This window comes from Podarcis liolepis, assembly GCF_965112155.1.
Source record: "Podarcis liolepis genome assembly, chromosome: 7".
NCBI classification, from domain to species: Eukaryota; Metazoa; Chordata; class Lepidosauria; order Squamata; family Lacertidae; genus Podarcis; species Podarcis liolepis.
Window position 1 is genome coordinate 46400846 of NC_139561.1, and position 26896 is coordinate 46427741.

General features: G+C 41.5%; 2 protein-coding genes across 12 annotated transcripts in view; one reads left to right on the forward strand and one right to left on the reverse strand.

Moving 5' to 3' along the window:
* Positions 1–1172, forward strand: part of CARMIL2 (capping protein regulator and myosin 1 linker 2) — a 64110-nt gene extending 62938 nt beyond the window's left edge. For all 4 annotated transcript variants that reach the window (XM_083514777.1, XM_083514776.1, XM_083514779.1 and 1 more), the window contains one exon: positions 208–1172. In XM_083514777.1, the coding sequence (XP_083370903.1) occupies positions 208–377 (170 nt within the window). In that variant the 3' untranslated portion in view covers positions 378–1172. The remainder of the gene's footprint in view (positions 1–207) is intronic.
* LOC310712121 (uncharacterized protein) lies at positions 1173–24250 on the reverse strand. 8 transcript variants are annotated; one of them, XM_083514828.1, is made up of 14 exons: positions 23725–24250; positions 21573–21696; positions 20367–20491; positions 18609–18699; positions 15154–15233; positions 14064–14108; positions 13310–13344; positions 11523–12157; positions 10452–10517; positions 8866–8943; positions 5801–6492; positions 5229–5308; positions 4853–4942; positions 1173–3381 (listed from the first exon to the last, which is right to left on the reverse strand). In XM_083514828.1, the coding sequence occupies exons 1-8, from the start codon at positions 23766–23768 to the stop codon at positions 11961–11963; spliced, it is 741 nt and encodes a 246-aa protein (XP_083370954.1). In that variant the 5' UTR covers positions 23769–24250; the 3' UTR covers positions 1173–3381; positions 4853–4942; positions 5229–5308; positions 5801–6492; positions 8866–8943; positions 10452–10517; positions 11523–11960. The 8 variants fall into 8 exon arrangements, with proteins under 8 accessions (XP_083370954.1, XP_083370953.1, XP_083370947.1 ...); XM_083514827.1 differs by having other exon boundaries at positions 5693–6492; XM_083514821.1 differs by lacking the exons at positions 13310–13344; positions 14064–14108; positions 15154–15233; ... (2 more) ...; positions 21573–21696; positions 23725–24250 and having other exon boundaries at positions 5693–6516; positions 11523–11944.
* Between the last annotated feature and the right edge of the window lie 2646 nt (positions 24251–26896).

Here is a 26896-nt window from a genome sequence, read left to right on the forward strand (position 1 = left end):
GAAAAGAACACTAAACTAGATGAGCCTTTAATCTGATCCAGCTGGACTCTTAGGTTTATTGGTTGGTTGGTTGGTTGGTTGGTTGGTTGGCTGTATTAATTTATATCCCTTCCTTCCTTCCTTCCAAAGGAGCCCAGGTTCTCATTGCAGGCAGTAAAGAAGGCCACTGGTATTATGCTGATAGGATGGTTGTGGATTTTCTTGCAGGCACTCCACGCCAAGGAAGGAACAAGGAACCCACAGAGGCAAAGCCAAAAGCAGAAATGGAAGAAGCGTTGCAACAAGCTCTGGAACAAACTCTAGAGAATGCACAAAATACAGCCCTAGACCAAAGAACTGCTGTGCCGCTCTCCAAGTCACCAACACAAGAGCACTGAGTCAGTGGCTGGTGATTCTGCATGATGGCAGCTCACACAAATGAGCACAGAAGACAGGCTTATAACTTGAAGCAGCAGAACAGCCATCTGAGGAGGTGCAAGCAATTCAGCACAGGGCCAAGCAAGCCCCATCATGGCTCCTTGGTTGGTAGAGCTGGTGTTTCCAGTGAGATAAAGTGACGTCAAAACTCTTGCACGTTTGGGTTGTCCCCTTTTCACCTTTCACCCTTGTATACTCTCATGTAAGTGCCCAGTGTTCTAATGGTTCACATAGGAAAAGCCAAATGCTGAGTATGCAGGAAACCGGCTATTTCCAGCAACAGTTATACAGCTGGCAGCTGGTGCAGATGCAAAAATGTGTAGTGCCAGAAACTGAGAACCACCAGCAGGAGGGTTGGGTGGGGGGCTATTTTATATACACTAAACTTGCCTGCCTTGCATTGTACTTTTCAGGAGTGTGAAATTTGGACAGCTTGGGGTTTGCAGAAAAGGTTAAAAGCGCCACAAAGCCAGGTTGGTCTGTCTCACATTGACAATCTTGCTCCGTCCTTTAGCCTGCATCATTTCTGTTCCTAGGATTCCACTTCTGCCATATCTTTCTATAGCCTTCGTATTGCCTAGGGAAAAAAACTCTATTCTAGGCAAATATCCATTGGCATCAGTTAGGTGTTTGGCATGAATGAGGCGTAAGGAGAGGGTGTGATTTGGCAGCTTTTCAGCAAGTTATAACTAATAAAGAAGTTTCAGCTCCTCTGTTCCACAATTAAATGAGGATGATAACTCAAATCAGCAGAATTTGTTCTTGTCTCATTTATTGTGGTATTAGGACTGTTGTCTTTATTTCCCTCCAATTTACAGACTCCATCTGTGTCTTGCTGGTACAAGAAAGGTGGGAGAAAGAGAAGATGCTTAAGTACTATGGAAAGGATAAGTGAGGGGTGTCTTGCAAAAACTCAGTGCTTCTGTTTAGATCTACTATAAGATGACTAATCACCGCCTCTTAGAAAAATAGGCGGGTTCCCCCCCCCCATGCCATCTTAAAGGGAACAACTTACCATAACCAATATGCTTTAAAGCACAGATGGAGAAATTGTAGGTACTAAAGCTCCAACCATCCTTGATTATTGGCCAGGCTGGCTGGAGCTGATGGGAGGTTTGAGTTCAGCAACATGGGGGACGCACTCCTCATTCCCTGCTTTAAGGACCCTGCAGCTGCTCATGGAGGTCACTACAAGTGTTAAATTTTCACACAGAAAGCACTTTTTTTGTACAAGAGCTGGTGAAGACAGCTTTTGCAGTGCTGAGAAACTCACTAAACGTAGCTGTGCTGTGTGTAAACACTGAAAGATTCAGTCATTCTCCACAATCATTTATGAGTTTAACTATACCCAAGTGCTTTGGGTGTAGAAAATCTGTAATATTAAGATTCTCACCGAGCCTCTGTCATTCAGGGAACTCATGCCCCCCCCCCCATCCCCAAATAATATTGAAAGAGATACACACAGCTACAGCCATGGAATCCTGTTTCTGTAGTTTGAGAACAATCTGGTTTAAGAATTAAACTGCAAGACTCCTATAGACTTTGACACACACTAATATGCAGGGGGGAATCTAGCTCTATGTTATTGTTCTTCAGTATTTATCATCAATTACTAAGCAAATATTGCATGTATATTTAAGATATATTCTAGCACAAATAGCTGGTTTTCTTTACATTTAAGGTAAAGATTTGTTTTATTTAAACTTTCAAACAGCATTTGAGTTATTGTGCTCAGTTTTGGAAAAAAGGCACGCACATATTTTCTATGAGAGCTGTTTTTTTCTAAATTTGTTTTCATTTTATCAAGCATGTAAGCTATATAAAACATTTTGTAATTAAATGAAATGGGGAAATGTTCAAAATAATTACAGACCCATGCTATAATTCAATTCAAAACTGATGTTGACACAAGAAGGTATTATTCACAGTAAATATTCCTATCTCCTCTCCTCTTTACCTGGCTAAAAATACCCAATTCCCTCAACTGTTCCTCATAAGGCTTGGTTTCCTTTATCATATTGGTAGCCCTCTGCACACATTTCAGCTTGTTAATATCCCATTGACACTTAGACAATCAATATTCTTTATTCTCATTTCATTTTTTTAAAGAAACTGAACAGGAAATATGAATACAAAACTTAAATGGAGTAGGTTCCATATAATGTTTCTTTACTTTTTATTGGTTATCTATTTATTATAAATAAATAAATAGAGTTAGCAAGCTCAGCTCCAATGTATAATGCTTATAAGGAAAAGTACCACCAAGGGCAGAAATGTGCCTACATAGTTAACCTACTGAGCTATTGGAGGAAATAAGGCTTCTTTCAGAAAAGTTTTATCCTCATTAAAACAATGAAAGAATACAAGCAGGCAAGAAAGAATTCAAAAAGCAGAGCATATTGCTTAAAACTTAAGACTAGCAATATAAAATAATAAGAAATACACTGGAGCAGGAAACCTGCCAGGGAGGCAATTTGACCTATTGATGGCAAGGGAATCAAAGGTGTACTACAGGAGAAAAAGGAGATTCCAGAGAAGCTGAATGTTGTGCATCTGTCTTCATTGTGAAAGGTAATGGCCAGATCCATGTGTGTGAACCTTGTCAGGAAGGAGTTTGAGGCAAATAGTGGTGAGAAGAGATAAAATTCCAGCCCTTACTCAGAAATTAAAGATGAAAAAAATAACAGGTCCACATGTCATCCACTCAAGTTCTTAATTTGATTGTTTTATACCAAAATATTTAATTTGTCCCTAAGATCAGCCTCTATATCTAAACACTGGAAAGTTCACTCCAATTTTAAAAAAAGGATCCAAGTAGAATCAAGGAAATTACAGCCCGGTCAGCTTACTATCTGTTCCAGGAAAACTGGTGGAAAGCATTAAAATTCCAACCTCACTCTTATGGCGTCCAAACTGGAGTCGTAGTGGATAACTTCTTGAAGATGTTGACCCAGGGTGCGACAGCTGTGAAAAAGGCAAATTCCATTTTAGGGAGCCTTTGGGAAATGATTAAAACAGCACTGCCAATGTCATAATGCTCTTATTAAAAACTGTGGTGTGACCACAGTTTGAAAAGTGTGTTCTGTCCTAGTCTCACTGTATCTCAAAAAGGATATTGTAGAATTGGAAAAGGTTCAGCAAAGGACAAGCAAAATAAGAATGGGGCTGGAACAACTCCCCCATGAGGAAAGGTTACAACATATGTGGCTTCTTAGTTTAAAGCAAAGATGAATGGGGGACAATGATGACATAATAGAGGTGTCTAAATTAAGCATGGACAAAGTTTTTCTAACACTAAAACCCAGGGTCATTCAGTGAAACTGAATGTTGAAAGAATCAGGACAGATAAAAGGAAGTATTTCTAACACAGTGCATAGTGAAAATGATGAAATTTGCTACTGTAAGATGAAGTAATGGCCACCAACTTGAATGGCATTAAAGGGCTTTAGACTACTTCATAGAGAATAAGGCTATTGGTGGCTACTAGCAATGGTGATAGTATTGGAATTGGTATGCCTCTGAGTAGTTGAGGAGCATAAGTGGGGAGAATGCTGTTGCACTAATGTCCAGCCTGTGTGCTTCCCATAGGCACCTGGTTAACCACAGTGAGAACAGGATGCTGGACTAAATGGGTCTTACGCTCTTAGAGAACAGAAATTTAGTATGGTCAGCTTACTTTCTGATCATTGGTTCTAGGAACAGCATGCGCTACAAGATTGTACTGTGGTATTGTTATTTGGCCATCCCCTGTGGAAGCAGCTAACATATCCCCTTGTGACAAAAGCAGAATAGCCTCTGCTTTACAACCGCTGGCACACATGTGAAGTCAGTTCCTTTCTTTTGAACCATTACATATAATAATAATAATAATAATAATAATAATAATAATAATAATAAATTTTATTTATATCCCGCCCTCCCCCGCTGAAGCTGGGCTCAGGGCGGCTAACAACAATAAAATAGTGCAACATTCTAAAAACATTATAAAATTAATTAAAATCAAATTGATGGCAACCATAGGCTAAAGTTCTGTAAAGACTGCCAAAGGAGGGAGTCAGGCTGCGCCCTGACCAAAGGCCTGGTGGAACAGCTCTGTCTTGCAGGCCCTGCAGAAAGATGTCAAGTCCTGCAGGGCCCTAGTCTCTTGTGACAGAGCGTTCCACCAGATTGGAGCCGCAGCTGAAAAAACCCTGGCTCTAGTTGAGGCCAGCCTAACCTCTCTGTGGCCTGGGACCTTCAGGATGTTTTTATTTGAAGACCGTAAGTTCCTCTGTGGGACATACCAGGAGAGGCGGTCCCGTAGGTATGAGGGTCCTAGGCCATATAGGGCTTTAAAGGTTAAAATACTAAACACTTGTTTTCAAAAAATTATTTTAACTAGATTAACTAGACAAAAAATTATTTTAACTAGATTATTTGACTAGATAAATCCAACCTGAGAAGAACAAGGAACTTCAGCAAAGACTATCATTTCTGTGTGCTGTTGAAAACCCAGCATGCCCATGCCAGCAATGCTCTTGAGATCCTGCAAAACAAAAACAAAAACAGGAAACAATGTGAAAATAGGATCATAGAATGGTGGATAAGCAGATCATTCTTGCTTGCTGTGTCATATTCCTCAAAATAAAAATACCGGTATATCATTAGCAAGATCTTATGGAAGGCAGCAGTCATTGAACAATTACTTTTAACTTCTCCCAGTTATTTCTCTCCTGTTCCTGCAGTAGGCACAGTTCCTTTGGACTCTATGCAGAGCAATCCCTCTGTCTCCCATATCACTTCAAGTATTACTAGCTTGGAAATACACTAACCTTGTAGAGTGCACTTGGGAGCAGAGTTCAGATGTTGGTGGCATGTACGTAAAATGAAAAGGGGCTCCTCTCACACACTCCTGCAGGAAGGAACAGAAGCAGATTTGTGAATTTGAAGTCAGGTTTGCTACCTTGCTCTGTCTTTTGAGATTTACAGGCTACTTCTTTCCCAAACCACTCTCTGCAGGGAGGATGGGAAGAAGGGAAGAGACAGGGATTTCAAGCCATGAGGCCACACAACTGGTGAGGAAAAGTCATTCACGTTGCACAAGTGAATATAAAACTCTACACTCTGCCTATTGGTAGAATCAAACATAAATACAATATTTGGAGTGGGGGCAAAGAAGAGACCAGGCTTTCTCAAACAGTTGTCAGGGAGCCCCTACTCACACTATGAGAATCCTGGCGATAAACCAGTGTTTCAAAGGGTTTTTACCATCATTGTTCACCCAGATCAGATTTACCAGCTGTTGAAATCCAAGCTGTTCTTCTGGCCTAGTGATGACTTTTGAGGCTCCTAGCTCCCTTCCCTTTCCCAGGACTCTCTCTGTGCATCTAAATTGGGCTGATACCTGATGCTGTTGAACTTGCATCTCCTTTATCCGGCTCTTTTTGGACATGTTCATAGCTACCAATTCCATATTACTGGATTCTGGAAAGGCCGTGGTAGTATGCTGCCCTATGGCTTTCAGACTGGTACATGTGGGACCAGAGAAAGTCTCAGTAGGCTCCTCATCTAGAGTCATTTGTTTCCTTTTAGCTGCCACACATGTCCTGCTTATGTCCAGGAATTTCTCCCCAGATCTTCTCACCGAAGTCTGATCCCTCTGCAAATGGGCCATATGACCTTCCTCTTTATTTTCAGACAAGGACCCAAGAGAGATATTTCTCTGAATTGGGCAGTGGACAGAAGAGCGAAGGCACGTATTAGTGTGAGAATGTGAATTCCTCAGTGATGGGCCACAGGGAATGGTTTCATCGGTATTTGCAGTTTTGCTGACACTACGTGCAGTGATCAATGCAACAGAGCTGGATTTTTGACTGGCAGATTCCTTGGGAGATGTACTGCTGTGAAAAGGAAGTAGTGATGGGGACACAGTCTCTTTTGGCGCATCCTGGCCAGAGCTACAGTGGGACATATGAACACGAGGTTCCAGCAAATCTGGGGTGCAGCTGTTGGAGCGTGGAGTCTCTTCTTCCCCGGCAGTATTAGCCATGAGCACCTGCTGTGCGCAGGGGAGGCTGTGTGATATACCAGATGTGTCTGCCAAAGCAAAAATGGAAAAAACTACTTTTAAGTCATATAAGAAAACAAGCAGGCTACTGTGAACCTGGTACAAATGATCTCAAAAAGAATGGCTGTGAAAGTCAAGTCAACATAAAATATACACAGCTACTTGCAAATATAACCAAGAATTACACGATATTCTGAAGGCTATCTGCCATTTCAGGGGGACAGGAACAGGGACGTGAACCTGATTTGTAAGAGATTTTGACTGGCTAGATGACAATGTAGGCTCCAAATAGGTCATGACAGGAGGACAACTATAATATAAATAATTTGAGCTTAGTGCCACAGTAGAGCATGTCATCTTAGTGGGTAAAATTTAATTTTTGCAAATTTCTTCATTTGGGGGGAATCTTAAAAATATGCTTTTGGATGTGAGAAATTCAAATCTGCTATTTTTGTGATTAGACATTTAGCTTACCAAGTCTACATTTGATTAAGAAGCAAATAAACTCTTGGAAAACACAAAGATGTTTAACCTTCTGAAAGTGTCAGGTAATATAAAATATGTATTAAATATATTGTATAACTGCAAATACTTGGCAATCATTTCTAATGATTTCTATGCACTTTTCCACACATTTTAATTACCAAGCAAAACAAAATTATATTTATTTAACCAAAGTATTTTTTTGAATTCCCAAATCATGTTAGCAAGTTTTTAGCACCCCTCATTTTTGGAATTTGAAAGTTGAAAAATTCAACATGCCCTAGCCCACAGGTAGGTTTTACACATCTGGTCAGCAACCAATTTTCCATTTTCCCCTGTAAAACTTTACCCACTGACTTGTCCAATTCAAAGTATGAGCCAAATGGGGTGTGATGCAAGAGATCAGTGAGTGATATCTCTCTTTTGTGTGTGTGTTTCCTTTAAAGCAGCACAAAGAGTTCACATTTTGATTCAAGTAACAACAGGTGGCGGGGGGGGGGTTGACTCTTTCCTGCCTATCCCATTATCTCAATCTAGCTTCCAACTCCCTAGTTGCTGTTTGTCTCGCTGGAGAAAAAAACACTCAAATGAGGCTTACAGCAGCTTCAAAGAAGAATGTGGTGGTTTCCTTTTCCAGCTCAATCAAAACTTAAGCCCGACACAGGCACTTTAATAACAAAATTTAGATTGGATCATAACCTCCTTCATTATTTTAGATTTGGGCCCAAGACACATACAAATTTAACTCTCTCACCCTCAGTATGAACAGAGTCAGAGGCTTTGGCAATGCCCACTTCCTTATAATGCAGCCCTGTTGCTCATATCCCTGCAAGAGCAATGGCATAAGCGAATGGCATGAACAGCAGAGGTGCATAGTAAAGGAAAGCTTCTGCAAATTGCTATTCACACTGTAGGAGAAGGGTAAAAAGCCCTTTGTGTCTCATCTTACAAAGCAGAAAGATGGTGAAGTGAACTATGGTGTTGGCAGGGCTTTTTTCAGAGGGAAATCACAGGAACTCAGTTCCAGCACCTCTCAGGTGAGCACCATTGCTACTCTAAGAGAACAAGAGATGTGTTCATGGTAGAGTTGCCATATTTTGAAGAGGAAAAAATAGGACATATTTGCTGACTTCTAGGTCACTATTGTCTACACTTACTGGCAGCAGCTCTCTAGGATTTCTAGAAAAATAGCACTGGGAAGGAGAAAGTGTTGAAGCATGGAAGAGACCGGCCCAATTTAGCCACTGTTTCCAACCAGAATGTAAAAAACAAGCAAAACCAACCACCAGTTAACACCTATGATATTTAAAGACAGCAAGTGTGGCTGCAGCAAAATCAGATTATTCCGGCTGCCAGTTTCTAGTAAAAACTCAAGATGGACATACTTGCACTACTAAGGATGCCTGGTAATGTTTTTGCTTCGCTGTGAATTAAGTATGCATGTCATTTCCCAAGTATCTCTTCAAAAAAAATTGAGAATATAATTTTCAGACATCATAATCCACCCAAAGTTAAGAATATCTAGGTTCCATTGATTTCTAAAATAAATGACTTACATCACTTAACTTTAGCTGGATAGTGCCCAAACCTCATTATTTTGAAAGCAAGAAAGGAGCAAAATAAATAAAAGTTTAATTTTTGAAACCTTGAGAACACTGAATCACAGAAACGTTTAGCAGCCTAAACTACAATTTTTTTAATAAATCAAGATATCGATTAAAAACATCAACACTTCTTGTGTCATTTGTATTTGATTTCTTCAATAAAACAGTCTGACTTTCTTTCATGCTGAAAATTCCAATTATACTTCATCTTGACTATCAAGGCCAAAAGAAATATCCACTGATGCAAATACCTGGTACAAAGAGAAACAGAACAACTTTCTTCACAGGCAGTAGGACAACAACATAAATACTCACCACTGGAGGTGGACAGAGTCATTCCTGGAATTTCATTCCAAGGGTTTTCTAAGGAACCATCTGGGCTTTCAGATTCAGCTGCCAAAAAAAAGAGTGCAATCAATTGTTTCCCTGCAAATAGGCCTCTTAAAGGTGCAGGCGACCCTGAGGTCAGGTTAAAGTAATGGGAAAGAGCTCTGGACATTCAAACATTCTAGAAATTCTCTCTTCCAAGAAGGCAGCCGGTGTAACCAAAGTACGACAGAACTACCCTCTCCCCTCCCAAGCTGTGTTAAGGTGGAGCATGGTCTGCCCTCAAAGTAAGTTCAAGATCATTCAAAATATCATCTGCAGAGCAGGTTTTCAGAAATTAGTTTAGTGGAAAAATAAGAGCAGAGGTTCTGAAGTTACATCTACTAATGCTTTTGGAATAGCTTTGAACCACATGCACAGCATTGTAGCTTGGGGGGTGGCATTTGATATCTTATCTCCACATCCTTTCAAGACTCCCTGGCCGCATATGAGACTACTTTCAGCCATCCACAGTCACAAATGTTTTTTCCCTGTCAAATAACACCTATTAAAAAATTTCATGCTATACTGGAGAACTGCACATCTGTAGTTATAAGGTTTCATCCCAAAATCTAATAGCAAAGCAAGCCACCAGATATATCTGAGCCTACAGTAAATGGGTATGAAGCATAAATATTGTCAGCTTTTGAAGAGATTACAGAGCACATGGCTCTCAACCACCACTATCCAGACCTCATTAGATAGATTAAGAAGCATAAGCAAGTGAACTTCACATTTGTCAGCTTTCCTTGTAACTGAGTCAAAGGCACTTGCTGCAGCCTTTCAAGGTCTCAGCAGATTTATTAGTTTGGTGAATAATAATAATGATAATATACCACCCTTCATCCAAGGATCACAGGATGGTTTACAGTATAAAAACACAAAAAACCATAGTAACAAACAATAACTCCCTACACCCATTGCCCTGCCAACCACTGGCATGTGGCACCCAGAAGACTGCCCACTAGGGAATGCGATACTCAGGCAGAAAGAGGGTTCCACGCTTGGCCTACAAATGAAATTGGCACCAAATGAAATTCAACTTCCTATGACTATTATTGAGATGCTGCTCAGTAGGAGCTTTGGATACAGACAAGCAACCATTATCTGTAAAACTACTGATTTCATAATACAGTGGTACCGCAGGTTACATACGCTTCAGGTTACATATGCTTCAGGTTACAGACTCCGCTAACCCAGAAATAGTGCTTCAGGTTAAGAACTTTGCTTCAGGATGAGAACAGAAATTGTGCTCCGGCGGCGCAGCAGCAGCAGGAGGCCCCATTAGCTAAAGTGGTGCTTCAGGTTAAGAACAGTTTCAGGTTAAGTACGGACCTCCGGAATGAATTAAGGTACTACTGTAGTCTTCTGAGGTACCACTGTAGTCTTCTAGACTTTGAGAGCTCAGCTGTGGACCAAGGTGTCTTTTAGATAATGTGATATCCCCTTAAGTAGAAAGCTGCACTTGTGTCAACAGAAAAGCCATACATCACTTTTGTGGCCTTGCAGGCAGAGAGACAACTACTGCTACTCACCACTGAAAAAAGATACAGTACTTTGCTCATCATCTTGAGTACTCTCAAGAATAGCTTGAGAGGGCTCTGTAAGATAAAGGACAATCTGATTTTTAGTACGGACTCCCCCAAAGAGACATGTATTAGAACCAGCCATTAAAAAATTAACACCATCAGTTAAAAAGTGGAATGAAAATCACCATAAATATCACAACAACCAAACCAAGAGTCAGAAGCGGCAAGCAAAAGCACTTTTCCATCCCCATTACACTTTACCCCTCCCCAAAGGGCTGGACGAAGAGGTGTCTTCACCTACCAAGGAACAAGACTGTGAAAGACTAGGCAGCATTTCTCTTATCTCTGATCTTAACACTTGGACTAGTCTTTAAAATGAAGCAAGGAAGAAAAAGGCACCAGACACCAAAAGCTCTTACTTTCTCTTTAAAAGTCAGCAGGCAGAGGCTTATATGTGATCTTAGTACCATGAAACTTGAACTCTGAATCACCTGACATCATAAGAAGCCATGGGACTGGTAGCCTGTCCACCTGGCCTGTGGAGGGTGGGCCAGATTCAGTTCTTCTTATCTGACAAATGCACCACCTCAGCTCACAGCAGCCCTCACCCTTAATTGATAACGATAATTTTAATGGTAGCAAGATTATAAGATCTATGAGATCCTACGCGAAAAAACAGCAGTGGTGGACAATAAAAACAGCCAGACCTTGCACTCTCCCTTCTACAGTAGCTTGGGTATTAAAATGTAGTTCCTGGTTGTGGTCACAGAATCCTCTGTCCACAAAACCTCAACCTGGGTCTCTCAAACATACTTAAGCTTTGTCAGTCCTTATAGATTACCATTAAAATGATGGCATTTAGTTATGAAGTTCTAGGGACACTTGATATTCTGAAATAAACAGAACTGCTTCGTAATAAAGTAATCCACCAAATTACCTTAGAATGGGGTGCACTCTGAATACTCAATTACAGTTCTCACAACCCCTAGCTATTGAACATGCTGCCTGGGGCTTACAGCGTAAGGAAGGCCCCATCCTTAACTAAGGTAATCTTTCACCCAGCACTCTGGCACTCACTTGGTAGGTAGGACTTGTGAAGTAATGCTTCATTTTCTGCACTGATCATCAACAGGTTGGCTGGGATGGCAAAGACATTCTGGTGAACATGAAATCAGAATTGTTACTCCACTTCTGCTTCCCTGCATAGCACAACAGATCCACGCAGACCCAGACAGTGCTTAACAGGCCAATAAATCTTACCAATCATATAACTGTCCAATAAAATAGAAAATAAGGGACCCTGGTGAGCAAATCTCAGCCATTTACTGCCAGTATGGAAATTCTACCAGATCCACTGATTTGAGAAATAAAAAAACATGACATCTGCTTTACTTTCAGGGATGAAGGTTTTATCAGTTTTGATCTGTATTTTTTATTCTTTATTCTTCCATCATCTATCTACCCATTCAACCATCACACCCACACACCCCATCCCTGTGATTTTCAGTTGAGATGTCACAGGCAGAACAGAGAACAGACCTTATCTTGCTTGCGTTCCACCTGCCATTTGGTGTCAGGATATACAGCCAACTGCTCAGAATCCAACAGCTTGCTGGGGTTCAATAAACTGAGACAATCCTTGGCATTTTCTTTTAAAGTACTGAGTCGATCCTGCTTTATCTCCTGCAGTATTTCAGAAACAGATGACGGCTCTTTACAGGAAAAGGAAATGTGCACAGTAAAATAGAGTGTTAGCTTTGGAACAAGAGTCCCATAACATTTCGTATTAGAGCTAAATGAAAATGAAACAGATGCCTACAACACTAGACCAATTTTAAAAGTTAGACAGAAATATGCTTGCATCAGTCTTTTTGTAATTTGATCCAAGGTAAACATATTCTGGCAATAACAAGGTGAAAATTTCTGCTGTCAGCAAAACACATAAATCAGGATGTAATCTTGCTATCTAAAATCAGATTACAAAATGTTTGTCCTCTGCTGTAAGTGGCCCAGATGCACCGTTGTCCACTGACAAGGGATTTTGTTTAGTGGAATCCACCTCTTTTGTTGAATGTATACTAATCTGGCTAAAACAGTTTTACCCATTCTTAGAACTGTAATGTTTTTATTTGTTTTACAATTGTGTATTATATTGTTGTAACCTGCCCTGGGATCTGGTAAAGGGCAAGAAAGAAATCTTAGGAATAAATAAATCGAAGTGACACAGAGCTATGCAATGCAAACACCCATCAATTCTCTGTTAAGGCAATAAGGGACAGAAAAACCACTTACAGTAAGCCTGAAACTTACACTCACTTTACTTATGCAATCACAACCTTATGCGGGTGACCAAAAAATAAACAAATAAATCAGAAAACCACAGGAAAAATAGGGTTAAATCAAAACGTGGTAGAGAAACAATAGTTGCCAATCCCCTCTGCCATTGCTGTCACCTGGGAGAGTGTTTGGGCACCTTCAGAGAATCAGAGTGAGAAAGGGTCTAGCAATTGCATGGAGAGCAAGGGGAAAGTGACCTGAAAGTGAGCAAAAGTCATCTGGAATGTGTGGGGAAGGTTGACTGAGCAAGTGGGGGTGATCTGAGAGTGATGGGAGTTGATCTGAAAAGTGGTCCGGAAGCAAGGGGAAGAGGTTTTTTAAACTTGGTTTTTTTATGGCTTCTTACAGGTCTTCCTGGCTTTATGTGTTTTGTTATTTATGTGCAGTTCCACATAGGTTGTGGGCTTGCAGTACTGCATGATGCAAGTATGATATGGAGACTTAATTAATCTTATACCAACCAGCCCCTTCTATTATGTTACACTAGGATTTCCCTTTAGAAATGTCCAATGCTCACTATACAATACCTGAGCTGGACCAGGGCTGGAGAGCAAGGCTTTTCCTGAAAGACACAAACAAAATAGAACCTAGAGTTAAGAATGGCAATGGGTTTGCAAAACCTTCAAACAACCTCCTTTTTATGTCTGAATCAAATTTTGCTGTTAATTGATTTTATCTGACCCAGTTTGATCCACTCTAAGGATGACATTTTAGCACATCCCTATCCCAAAATACTTGTTATGACATCTTAGAAATGACTAGTACAGTAAATCCCTCATTCTTTCTCTATTTCTGGATTGATTACAAGAAAGTAAATATCTCAGTTAAGGGACTATTAGCTTCCTAATAATTTTCCTTACAAACATGTTCTACTGCAAAATTTTGCATTTGAAACAAGAGATAGAAAAACTGATGTGTGGACTGTGGACGATTCCTATATAGTAGAGTCTATATCATCATCTAGTGAAAAGTTATTGTCTGTACATACAGAACTATCGATCAATTCCAGTAATATATCTTGCTGTTCATTGCACTATCCTTCCTCCAAGGAGTTCAGAGTGGTGTCCATGAAGGTTATTCCATGTTATCTTCACAATAGCTCTTTCTGTACTGAGAACCTGAAGTTTTGAGCTCTGACTGTTCTAAAACAAAAACCTTACTAATATGTGCAAAACAGAACCTGAAACGTGTTTTGGTAATCCACATAGAATATTTCCACTGCTATCTTAAGCTAACTCACATATTAAGCATGAAGAAACAACTGTTGGACCATGTACTTACTGCCACAGTTCCTTTATCTTCTCCAGTACTGAGGGCTCCCGGTTGCTATAAAAAGATGACATCTTAGCATTCCCAGCTTTTCACCATAGTCCAAAGTTACTACTTAAGCTTCTCAGAGCAGAAGAACAAATGGATTAAAGAATGGATTTTGAAACCTGACCGATCATACGAAAAATTACAGAATACTCTTAGTTTCTGAATATGGTAGATCCCAAGGCCATCAAAAGTTACCAAAGCCACTTGGAGAATTATTATTATTTTCATTTTTAAAAACAACCAATTTGCAGCTTCAATTTCCAGTAACAAAAACATTACTAAGTAGCAATTCTCTCAAAAATGAATGGCTGCCTCCAGGGTACACTTCCTGTCATCTTTCCAAATCCCCTTCTTTGACAATTTGAGAAAGCTACAGCACTGAACTATAAAAGAGGTAAGGGCCTGACTACACAGGACGCTAATGAAAACATTTCTCCCAAATATAAATTGGTATGCAGCAGAGGCTATTTTCATTTAAATTGTCGCTGGGAGTAGAAGATTTGAACCTTCCCACACCATACACCTCACCATACCTGGAGTTTCTGAGATAAAACCATACATGCACCTCTGGGTTGGCACTTAAATTTTTAAAAGCTACAATATGATTGCTAACCACCTCATTCACATCACAGGTAGTAAGGCTCTAACAAAATAAGACTGTTGGGGAAGGAGACATACCAATTCATTCTGCTCACAAAACCTCAACCTTGGTCTCTCAAACATACTTAAGCTTTGTCAGTCCTTATAGATTGCCAGTAAAATGATGGCATTTAGTTATGAAGTTCTAGGGACACTTGATATTCTGAAATAAACAGAACTGCTTCGTAATAAAGTAATTTGGCAAATTCATAGGCTAGAGCAAGAATGGGGAGCACTCTGAATACTCAATTACAGTTCTCACAACCCCTAGTCAGTTTAATTTACCAAGCTTAAGTAAAATGTGATGCAAACTCAAGCAGACTCATATAAATACTCATCTAAGCGTTTTCTAGCCAACCTTCTTCCATGTAAATTCACACATCAAGCTCACAACAAAGCCCAGAGAAAGTCTCACCAGTCTTGCTGCCTCCGTTCCCTCCGCTTCATGGGCATCACTCGGAAACAATCAAGTACAAGGTAAAATCGACAATCCTCCTGAAAGTGAAGGAAAGGCAGAACTAGGTATGTTGTGCCTGGATGAGTATTCAGTCCAATATAAGAACAACATAATGTTCCCAAATTTGATTGAATTATTACTTGAATGCAGAGGTGTCAAGTTGCCCCCAAGACTGAGGGGGCCCAGTGTGCATCATGTGTGACGTTGCACCATCTAGAGGTGGCTGAGCGCTTTGGCCACTGAAGCTGCGACACATGATGCACAATGCATGTGACGTGCATGCATGACGCACGCTGGGGCCCCTCAACATCAAGGGGAACCAGCTCCTTTCCAACAAAGACTGAGGGGGCCAAAGACACATAAACCCCCTAGAGTTAGCACACCTGTTTGAATGATATGCAGGGAGCGGTGGGAGGTGGAGAGAACAGATAGCAGGGTCCTTAACAAAATCCAAAAGCCCCCTTCTTGGCTTTCCCTAAATTTAATCATATTATGCTCCCACAGCATAATACAGAATGAGAGATGATAGGAAAAGAAGACAGCCTTCAGTCCATTAATATTACTTAGCGTAAGATTTGTAGGGAAGGGGGGGGATTACAAAATGCAAATGTCTCCTTGCTCTCTCCAGCCAACATAGGCTTGCTTCAGGTCAATGTAACTGTCCATGTGAGCTGCTCAAGAATAACCTGTGTCCCATATAAGCTGTGCCAACAAAATACCACTTGGGACAATAAAGGATCCTTCACATGTTAGCTTTGCCCCTCAGGTTCATGGGGTAAATGTGGCCTTTTCACAAGAAACTTAGGCGAGAAAAAATTATCTACCCACAAAATGGTAACGATAAGTAAATAAATAATGAGTTCCCTGTTATTAAGATAAAGACTTGCCTTTCCTTTAACAAGTATCATTTAAGTTTTCAATAATCTCATGAGGTGGGTTAGGCTGAAATATAGTGACATGTTCAACACCATCTTCAGGTCCAGCATTTAAAACTTTGAAAATAAATTGCAGTCACAGAAAAACAAAACAAAAAAACCACCATCTTCAGAGCCAGAGGGAGATTGGAAACTTATGCTCCACCACAACTGCCCCAATTTTCAGGACATTACTCACAAACTCACCTTAAGAGAGTGTGCTTTCCCAAGACTATAATGCTGTATCAATTTTTAAAAAGGAGGTGAGAGAAGTCACCTCACAATGATACTTCTTCTGCCTTAAAGATGGCAGACACTCAGAATGCTGACAAACTCAAATCAGACAAAGGTTTGTGCCAGACAGCCTTCTGCGTCAGGAGAAAAGTCAACCAACTCAAGAGTCACACCCTGACTATTATCCTAGCAGAACCTCTGAAGAGCAGATGAACCCTAATACCACAGATAAAATACAAGCCAACCTGTGGAGGCTGGCTGAGGCCTTCACATGTTTTCCCGCCAATTTATGTGAGGCAATGCAGCTGCACCTGATTCTAAGTACCGTATTTACTGGAATGTAATGTGCACATTTTTTTTGCAAATTTAAGGTGCACATTTGATTTGATGGCACATTTTCAATTGCCAGCAAATACTTTTTTGGTTTCAAGGTTTTGAAAATTGAGGTGCACATTAGATTCAATGGTGTATTAGATTTGTAATATGGTGTATTAGACTCATAATAGAGCCTGAGGTGACGTCAACGACATTTTTTTTCATCATAGGCCTGGTCAGAGGAAACAAAAGCAATTTTGGTAAAGAAAACTGAGGCTGCAATCCAATTACTGTACATAGATTTTAACTGATTAATGGTAGGTCTTTCATTTTATTTATTATTTTATTACACAACATACAAATGCACTATAAAAACACGAAATACATAATAAAAGTAACAACCAAACCCTGCCCCCCCACAAACCAATATCCCCCATCCCCCCACCAGCTCCCACAAACACATTTAAAAGAGAGTATAAGATGTTAATCAGCCCAAGGTCTGATTGAAAACGAATGTTTTCACCTGGTGCCTAAAGGGGTTTAATGAAGGCGCCAGCCGAAACCTCCCTAGGCAGAGCATCCCACAAATGGGGAGCCACTGCAGAAAAGGCCCCGTTCTTGTGTTGCCACCCTCCAGACCTCTGGTTGGGGAGGCACACAAATAAAGATGAGGATCACAGAATCCAGGTTGGTTTATATGGGGAGAGGCAGTCCTTGAGGTACTGTAGTCCTGAGCCATTTCTAATTGGGAAGGAAACTAATTGGCAGCCAGAGCAGTTGGGCCAGAATCAGTGTAATATGCTCAAACCATCTTGCTCCAGTGAGCAAGCTGGCTGCCAAATTCTGCCAATTTTACTGATAACCAGTAAAGAAAATAAAGTGAATTAATTCAAACAAAGATGGCAAAAGATGCTAGAAACGAACATCGCTGAAGAAATATGGGGAATTGCCATATTTTTCCATGTATAAGATGCCCCCATGTCTAAGACGACCCCTACTCTTTTAACCCAAAATTAAGAAATTAAGTTGTTTAGCTTTTTGGTGGGGTGGGGGAGGTCACTTTCGCCAATCGTTCACCCACCTGCCCACCACTGCTGATCACTTGCCACAACCACTGCCAATAGCACACCTCACTACAGTCAATTGTCTGCCTGCTTGCCACCACCAACAGCCCACCTGCCCACTTGCTGCTGCCGCCAATCGCCTGCCCGCCTCATCACAGCCACCAATCGCCTGCCCAATTGCCACAGCCACAGCCAATCACCGTCAAGTCTTGCCGCAGCCACCAATCACCCGCCGAATTGCCACTGCCAATCTCCTGCTTGCTGCTGCCATTAATCGCACATCCCGCCTCTGCATTCACTATCCATGTATAAGACGACACCCAATTTTTGCCTTTTTTAAAAAGCAAAACATAGTCTTATACATAGAAAAATATGGTAAATTCTCTAATAATTTGATATCCTGCAGGCCCAGCTTCCTATTACCTCAGTGGCAAAATCCCATGGTAGGCAGCAGACTTTCCTAAAACTAACAGTCCTTTAGAGGCATCTGGGTGAATGCATGTGAGCTAAAAGTGTGGTGTGAGAATACACACAAGCCGTAAGGCTTCAGTGTCTCTGTGCTCACTGGTTGCACGCCTGACCTTTGTGCACTGAGTGCAAAGATTCTAGTCACGTTCAGTTTTAAATGGTTAGACTCCTTCCCACAGTAAGAAACTCAGTATAATCACGATCTCGACTTTAGGGAGGATTCTGCCCAGATTCAGCTGAGCATGGTTAGGACCAACCTGTAGATAACTGGGAGAGGGTGGCAATGCAGTTTTTTACGGATTGGTTTTTTAATGTTTTTAGATATGTTGTAAGCCGCCCAGAGTGGTTGGGGAAACCCAGCCAGATGCATGAGGTATAAACAATAATAAATTAAATAATAAATATTCATGTGCCTTACCACTTTAGCTTCTTCTTTAAAACAAACCCTAAAATTCTGCAGGACGATGAACTGGCCAACAATACTGGAAAATCCAGACTGGGGTAGAGCACTAAAAAAAAGAAAGAAAGAAACATGTATTGCCTCTCTTGATAGCCATGCCCAATGGTTTGCCACATTGTCTAAAAGGCTGCAATTCCAAGCAAAATTTGGAAGAATCCATTCATTTCCTCAGAATACTGAAACTTTCAGCTTCCATTGTTAAAAAAGGGACATCCAAAAACAAATACTGTAGATAACAGCAAATATATGTTTTGAGAATATATTTACTTTTAAATACTTGTACATCATCATTCAAAGGCTGCAGGTAGTTTACATCAAAATACAGTAAAATAATATAATCATGCAAGTAGTGCGCTTGTGTGCTCTGTGTGACCCAGATTATGTAGTCCTTACTTTCCTTTAGCTAGGAACACATATTGCTCATCACTCATCCATATATCGCTCCCTCCTCACACTACATTGCTCAGGAGATCTTTCAAGTTCTACAAAAGCCCATGTGGAAAGTGCAGAATGAAGTTTGCCAACAGTGTGCAAATGCAAATGTGCACAAATCGGTTTGCAAAAATTATTCTAAGAACAGAACTTACACTGTCTCAGAGTGAATAGAGTAACTATGTATGCAGGACCTGAAATATTATGGAATTTACTCTTCCATGCTACATACTCTGCAAATAGAAATTAACAACTGGTTGTCTACCTTAGGTTCTCTTGTGTGTCTTAAAAAGTGAAGAATGCATGAAAGGTCTAAAGTTAATTTTTAAAATGGAATTCTTGCATTATGAGACTTCTGGTAGATTTTGTAACACAGAATTTTAGATTGCTTGGCACAGAATGGTATGCAGATTGCTAATGTGCTAGCTTTTGTACATGCATGTACAAAATGTACATGTTTCATAAAATTTATACACCACATAATTCTAAGAAAAAGCCTAAAAGTGGTTTAAAATCCCAAAGCAGTAATAAAAATGAAAAACACAAGGAACCATAACAAGGGTCTCTAACCAAAGCAAGGTGCTCTGTAGATAAAACCAGGAAAGTCACCACTACCTAAGCCTCTCAGAAATCTATTGCAGCAGGGCCCATGGCAGTGTTAATTTAAAAGCTAGCTAACCTAAGGATTAGCTACTGATCAGGACTGACAGAGGATACAGCTTTATGCCTTAAGCCTCTGGTTTGTGGAAGCTATGATGGGACAAGGGAAAAGTGGAGTGTGTGCTGATTCACACAGTAGCCTTTTGGAATCCTTCAACCTGGCGGGGGGGAGCGGAGAGAAAGAATCTTGCACAATTTAGTGAAAGAATCCAGTCACTTGGGCCACCAAAGAGATGTTGCTTCAACACTGGAAGATGAAGTCACTGACCTCCATAAAACAACTGATTAGTGATTTGAACTGGCAATGTATCCACATCAGCACAACGAAGAGAAGTATGAGACCATTTTAATTAGTTTTTCTTAAGAATTATGCATATACCCAAACACCAATTTCACCCTGGCAAATTTGATGATTAGGACCTGGGAGACCTGGGTTAAAATCCCCTCTCACCCAGGAAGCTCACTGGACAACAGTGGGCCACTCACTGTCTCTCAGACTAAGGTACCTCACAGGGTTGTTCAGAGGATAAAATGTAGAGTGAGGAGAACTATGTACACCACCTTATGCCTATTGACGGAAAGCTGAGATATAAATGTAGTTCATACATAAAGTGTAAAAATTACCATTTTGTCATCTGAACAGCTTTGGCTGTAACATCCACTTGGATATAATGATGCCCATCTGCGACACACAGAATAGCTGCTGGAAGCTGCTCATCATGATCTAGAGCCTTTGTTTCATTTAGAACCTAGCAATAAATTGGGAGATAAGGCAGGAAAAGAAGTCAGGTATTTCCCACATATATTAAAAATAGGGACCAAGCCACTCTAGAGTCTTTCATTCATTTTTGTGGGGAGCGGGGGCAGGATGAGGAAGATATGGAGACCTACAAAGTTTTGAAAGCCACAGTATGGCAATTTAGATCTGCATATGAGAAAAAAGCAATAGTTGTGGGAGCAGGGGACTTCCCATTTTTCAGAGGATGAATACTCCTGTTGCAACAGGAATCATCTTAAAAAGATCAGTCTCCTAACAAGAAGAAAAACTCTCTTCTAAGCTGGTATGTGCTGACTTCCAATCTTTACAAGTACTTGTATTAAAAGACAAAATGGTGGGAAGCGGGGGGACGACTTCAATCTGCTTCCCAACTAAACAGGGACACCATTGTAGTGAATCAAAATATTGTAATTAATCTAACTGATTAACCAACTTAAACATTGCAGCTCCAGCTATAAGGCACATAGGCTGCAATCCTACCCTCATTTACCTGGGGGTAAGCTCCATTAAACACAGTGGTACTTCCTTCTGAGCAAGCATGCATGAGATTGCTCTAATATAAAGCAACTCTTATGCTCAAGGAAAAGGTCTCCTCTGGATTCAGAAGACAGAACATAGCCACTGCCTCAGGAGCAGCAGAAGCATCAATTATGTCCACATTAATGTGGTGTAAGAGTGTTGAATCAGGACATGGGACACGCAGGTTCAAATCCCCACTCTGCTATGAAGCTTTCTGCCAGTCTTCCTCTCTCTCTTGCTCACTCTGCCTAATGAACCTCAGAGCAGAACCACTCAAAGTGGTGGTACATAGACTGGGGCAGGTCTGTGAGCCATCAGCTACCGGTCCGTGGTAACTTCACCACAGCCCAGGTTGGGTTGGACACTTCAAGATAGCTTGAGAAGCACCGCCTCACAGGGTTGTTGTAAAGAGAAAAGTGAGGGTGGAGACATTGTTCTAAGCTCCTTTGAGGAAGGGAAGTATGGAATTTTATTTTATTTTAAAAATTAAGAGTTCCCCATTCATCACTGCTTAAAAAGTCACATTAATATACCCTCAGGACATGCCCAAGTTGACCCTCTTCTCTGGCTTCAGAATCCTTGTACTCCAGGAGAAGATTCACGATCCAAGGTTCCAAGTAGCAGGGCCTGTTTGTCTGGCTATCTTCATTGTCTAAACTGGAAAAAAATAAGTAATTAAAATTACTAAGGCATGGGAAAATGTGCAAAAGTGGCATGGCAAAAAATGTTGCTTGATGGTATTACACTAAATATATTCCAGATTGCTATACCATTAAAACCCATTGTGCATTTATTCATCATTAAGAAAACAGAAAAACACAGAGAATGTTTGAGGCAACATGAGCCATGTTACTCCGGAGAATGCTTCATATGCCCTTCCATATGTATGTAGGTACACAGCCAATCCATGTTCAGCCATCTTAATGGGACTACTAGGACCTTAACACCTTCATATTCAATGACCTCACCTTCTCATGTAACCATCAGTATAGTAAACAATTTGCAAGTTGGTATACAGAAAGTTCATCCAAGAAGCTCTTCATTTTAACTAAAACACTATTCTTATTTGATCAGAAACATGTACAGTGGAACCTCGTGTTACGTACCGTCCTCCTTGTGAACGCTGCGGGTTACAAGCTCCGCTAACCCAAAAGTAGGTCCCCTTGTTGTGAACTTTGCCCCGGGATGCGAGTGGAAGTCGTGCGCCGGTAGCGCGGCAGCAGCAGGAGGACCATTAGTGAAAGCGCGCCTCATGTTACGAGCAGTTTTGGGTTGCAAACGGACTTCCAGAACGGATTCAGTTTGTAACCGGAGGTACCACTGTATTCTAAGCCAGGTGCAGTGTGGTACAAAATTAGGTGTTTTGAGGAATAAGTTATGAGCATCATATAATTTTTATTTTAAAAAACACCCTTGATTGCAAAATTTACTCCTGTCGCACATCACTCTATTTTCAGATACTTTTGCCAGAAATCAGGAGGGCTAGAAACTTGCAATGTAAATATAAGTTTTGCAGAATTCTGTATTAGAGTTCAGATTTAGAGCAAAACTGGGGTGCAGGCAAGCAGTTCCTGAGAACAGAAGATCTTCCTTCCTGATACAGTTTCACTCATTAGTATCACTCCTTTCTCTTTTCTATTGAGATTCCCAGATTGCACTATGGGATTAGGAAGGGGTTTGCATTCACCCAATACCAACATAAAAAGCTTGCACAGACATGATCACAAGGTCACTCACAGGGTACTCAAAGTGGTCTTTATCATGCTGGTGAATAGCATAAGGTTACCAGATTTTTTTCAATGAATCCGGGGACACTTCACTCTGAAATGAGTCAGAATGATAGGATTTTGTCAGGGGACTGATTTGTAAATCTGGGGACTGTCCCTGGGAAACGGGGGTGTCTGGTAACCTTAGAATAGCAGCCTAATGCAGATATGAAAGGAATATACAGGGCTGGTCGTTGCCGGTCCAAGAAGAACTTACAATTTTGGACACCCAGTGCAGAGCTACTATAAATGTGGGTTGATGCAAAAACAGCAGACTCTCATTAAATCTAAAAGCAAAACCTGTATTGACACTTTCTCAGACATTACGACAAATTCAGACTAAACTGAGTGGGAGAATCATTCTACACCCTATTTTATTCCCTGGTAAGAGGAAAAATATAGAGATAGGTGAACTATTGCTATCTATCTATCTATCTATTGATTGATTGATTGATTGATTGATTGTATACACCATAGCTTTAGGTATGGGTTTTCACACGTAATATATGCCTGGCAGATAGGACTGGTTATATTACTTGGAAGGAAGCCCCAGCCCATCGAGTTGCACATGAAACTTCCATAAAGTAAAACCCTGCCCACACTTACATAGAAGCTAAGCCTCACTGCAATCGTTCGGGACTCGCAGCGCAATAAGCCTACGTAGTACGGCGAATGGATAGCATTTGCGCTGGAAGTGCATCCAAGTGGTCCATAGCAAAAGATGCCGTGCGCGCCTCTGTACAGCAACGGAAAACTAATGTCCCGAGGTGGGGGGGCTGCTTCGGAAAATCAATATCCTACAGCGAGTAAAAGTCTTATTAAAAGGGAATTACGAAGCACTCAAGAGCTTCGCCACCCGCCAGCTTATTCCGCGGCCTCTGCCTGTCTGCTACACCAACGACAGGATCTGCAAACTTACCCCGTGGGCTTTGAGTCCCGCAGAGACCTCCGCTCCCGATTCATAGGGGCAGCTGCCGAAGACCCGTGTCAAAGCAACCTGCCCCTTTCTCTGGACAGGAGCGAGGCCTCATTCCCGCTCCGCCAGCTGGACTCCTCCTCCCAGCGACTTCCCAACGCGACCCGAGCTAGGTGGGCTGGCCGGAGGACGGGAGGGGCAGGCACGGACGGCCCCTTGGCGTCTCGCCCTCCCCTCCCGAGCTTCCCTTGCCGCGCCTGCAAAGCAGGAAGAGGAAGCGACGTTGGCGCGGGCTTTCCGTTGTGCAAAGTAAACAGCTCGGCCAGCTCAAGATGTCGGACGCCGAGGCGGGCAGATCCGCGCAAAGAGACATCATTTCCCCCCAGTTTCCTGAGACTTGCCAACTGGCCCAAACTGTGCTGGCTTGAAGCAAGCTCTGCAGTGCACTCAACTGCTCTGTGAGCATTGTCATCTGAAGGCAGGATAAAAATGTTTACAATGAATAATAAATAAATAAATAATACCTTACTATATTTTCCGCACTTCCCTTTTCATTTCCCCAGGCCTTTAAAATTATATTATTGCTTTATGCTGTTGCAGCTCTCTGAATTTTACTCTTCTGTCCTCAGTTTAAATTGTTTTTCACAGTCACTTTTCCTCTGTTGTATAGTGATTGGTGATTTTATAATTGTATAGCACTTCGTTATTTTTTTGAAATTTTGTTTGATTAAATTCCGAAGAATGTCTCTGAGCCTCAGTCCCCTGAATTCTGGCTAATGCATTGGAGTGATGGTTTCATTCAAACCAGGAACTATTGTGGATGATTATAACAATTCCAAAATTAGTGGGTGTTTAATTACGTGTAGGAGCATTAGTAGATGGAGAAGTATTCTTTATGCAATATCACCATCTGTTGGATCCTGCAGGAAATGCAGAGGCCCATTAACAGTGAAATCCTATTCCCATCTTTTCAGAAGTTGTATTAAGTAGGATTTTCTCCCAGATAAATGACTCTAGTATTTTAGGCTGCAGGGCTATAATTAGGCCACATCCTACAGCAGTGCACAGAAAACCAGGTGCGGTGCAGAGGCTTCACACCTGTGCAGGCATGCTCAGGTGTTAAATATGCACACAACTATCAATGCCCTGTTAGCCCTGCCAGAACGGGGGGTCAGGTACATACACAGCAACCAATGTCCTGCCCCATCAGCCATGCATATCCAGGAACAGTGCATGTGTAGCTGTGGGTGGAGTGCACTGTCAACATATGCCCTGCTCCTGGTGGCATTCTTAAAAGGTAAAGGGACCCCTGACCATTAGGTCCAGTCGTGACCGACTCTGGGGTTGTGGCGCTCATTTCACTTTATTGGCCAAGAGAGCTGGCGTACAGCTTCTGGGTCATGTGGCCAGCATGACTAAGCCGCTTCTGGTGAACCAGAGCAGCGCACGGAAACACCGTTTACCTTCCCGCCGGAGCGGTACCTATTTATCTACTTGCACTTTGATGTGCTTTTGAACTGCTAGGTTGGCAGGAGCAGGGACCGAGCAACGGGAGCTCACCCCGTCTTGGGGATTCAAACCGCTGACCTTCTGATCGGCAAGTCCTAGGCTCTGTGGTTTAACCCACAGCGCTACCCACGTCCCTGGTGGCTTTGTTAGGTGTGAGCTTAAGCACCAAGTGGCAAGATGGCAGCTCGAGGGCCTCCACTCCCACAAATCCAATGACACAATCATGTTGCTGAAACCATAGAGGTAGAACGGATCTCAGAGGTCATTTAGTCCAACCAACTATTCTCAAGGCAGGATCTTCAGTCATGTCTTGACTTATAGCCATATAATATAGCCTCTGTTTAAATACCTCCAGTGAAGGACAGTTTGTTTCACTGTCAGCCAGTTCTTACCATCGGAGAGTTTCTGCAATGCAGGGATGGGGAACCTGTGGCCCTTGACTCCCCTAGCCCCAGACATCATGGCCAATGGACAGGAATGATGGGTGTTGTAATCCAGCAATACCTGATTGATTTGTTGTCATGCTATGCCGATTTTAATTCAAATGAATCCCAAAGTGGCTTACAAACAATAAATAACATAATAACAAACTCAGCATAAATAATACAAAATACCGTATTTTTCCGTGTATAAGACTAGGTTTCCCCCCTAAAAAATAATGTCAAAAAATTAGGGGGGCGTCTTATACACGGATATATCTCCCCCCATTTTCTTAAATTTGAATCCTCCAATACATGGGGTCGTCTTATAGACGGAAAAATACGGTAATTAACAAATCACGAATAAAACAATTATAATAACAATATAGCCTTGCTTGCCAGAGCAGCCTTTCCAAATGTGGTGCCCTCAATGTATTTTGGGCCTCTATTCCCTGTGTCTCTGTTATTATTGGCTATGCTGGTTGGGGCTGATGAGAGGGTACCAGCTTAGAGAAAGTTGTTATTGAGCTACAGAGATCATCTGCCCAATTCCTGCATAAGCATCATTAAGATATTTGAAGACTGCTGTCATGTCTCCCAGCCATTTCAACCATAAAGTTCCTCAGAGGACTTGGTTTCCTGACCCCTCACCTTCCTGATCTTTCTCCTCTGGACACTTTCCAGTTTGTCAGTGTCCTCCTTAAAAGTGTGGCTCCCAGTACTGAACACAGAGTTTGAGATGCCACCTGAGCAGTGCAGAATTAGGTTTGTTGCACCTCTCTGGGATTTTCTAAATTAAGAGTGGTAAACAAACCTTCAAGTAGTCTGAAGTTATTTGAAAACCTGTCTTTGTGCCAGTCTGAATATACACTGAACTCTTGCCTGCAACATAAAAAGTTAAGTCCAGTTGTGAACGACTCTGGGGTTGCGGCGCTCATCTCGCTTTACTGGCCGAGGGAACCAATGTTGGTCTGCAGGCAGTTTTTCTGGGTCATGTGGCCAGCATAACTAAGCTGCTTCTGGCGAAACCAGAGCAGCGCACGGAAACGCCATTAACCTTCCCGCCGGAGTGGTACCTATTTATCTACTTGCACTTTGACATGTTTTCAAACAGCTAGGTTGGCAGCAACATGTTGCCTGCAACATAGTAAACAGTAAAATAAAGAACCTCAGGTCATGCTGTTAGGTAATAGATCTAAGGAACCGAACAGAAAGATTTCAGCTCTTATTGGTCTCAGAAAGTTTTA

Excerpts from the sequence above, each read along its gene's own strand:
- LOC310712121 (XM_083514821.1), bottom strand. The coding sequence starts at position 11,571 with ATGATCAGTGCAGAAAATGAAGCATTACTTCACAAGTCCTACCTACCA. Across the intron at positions 10,518-11,522 it reads TCACAAGTCCTACCTACCAA|AGCCCTCTCAAGCTATTCTT; the intron begins GTGAGTGCCAGA and ends TTTATCTTACAG. Across the intron at positions 6,517-8,865 it reads GACTCTGTCCACCTCCAGTG|TTTTTTCCATTTTTGCTTTG; the intron begins GTGAGTATTTAT and ends ACTTAAAAGTAG.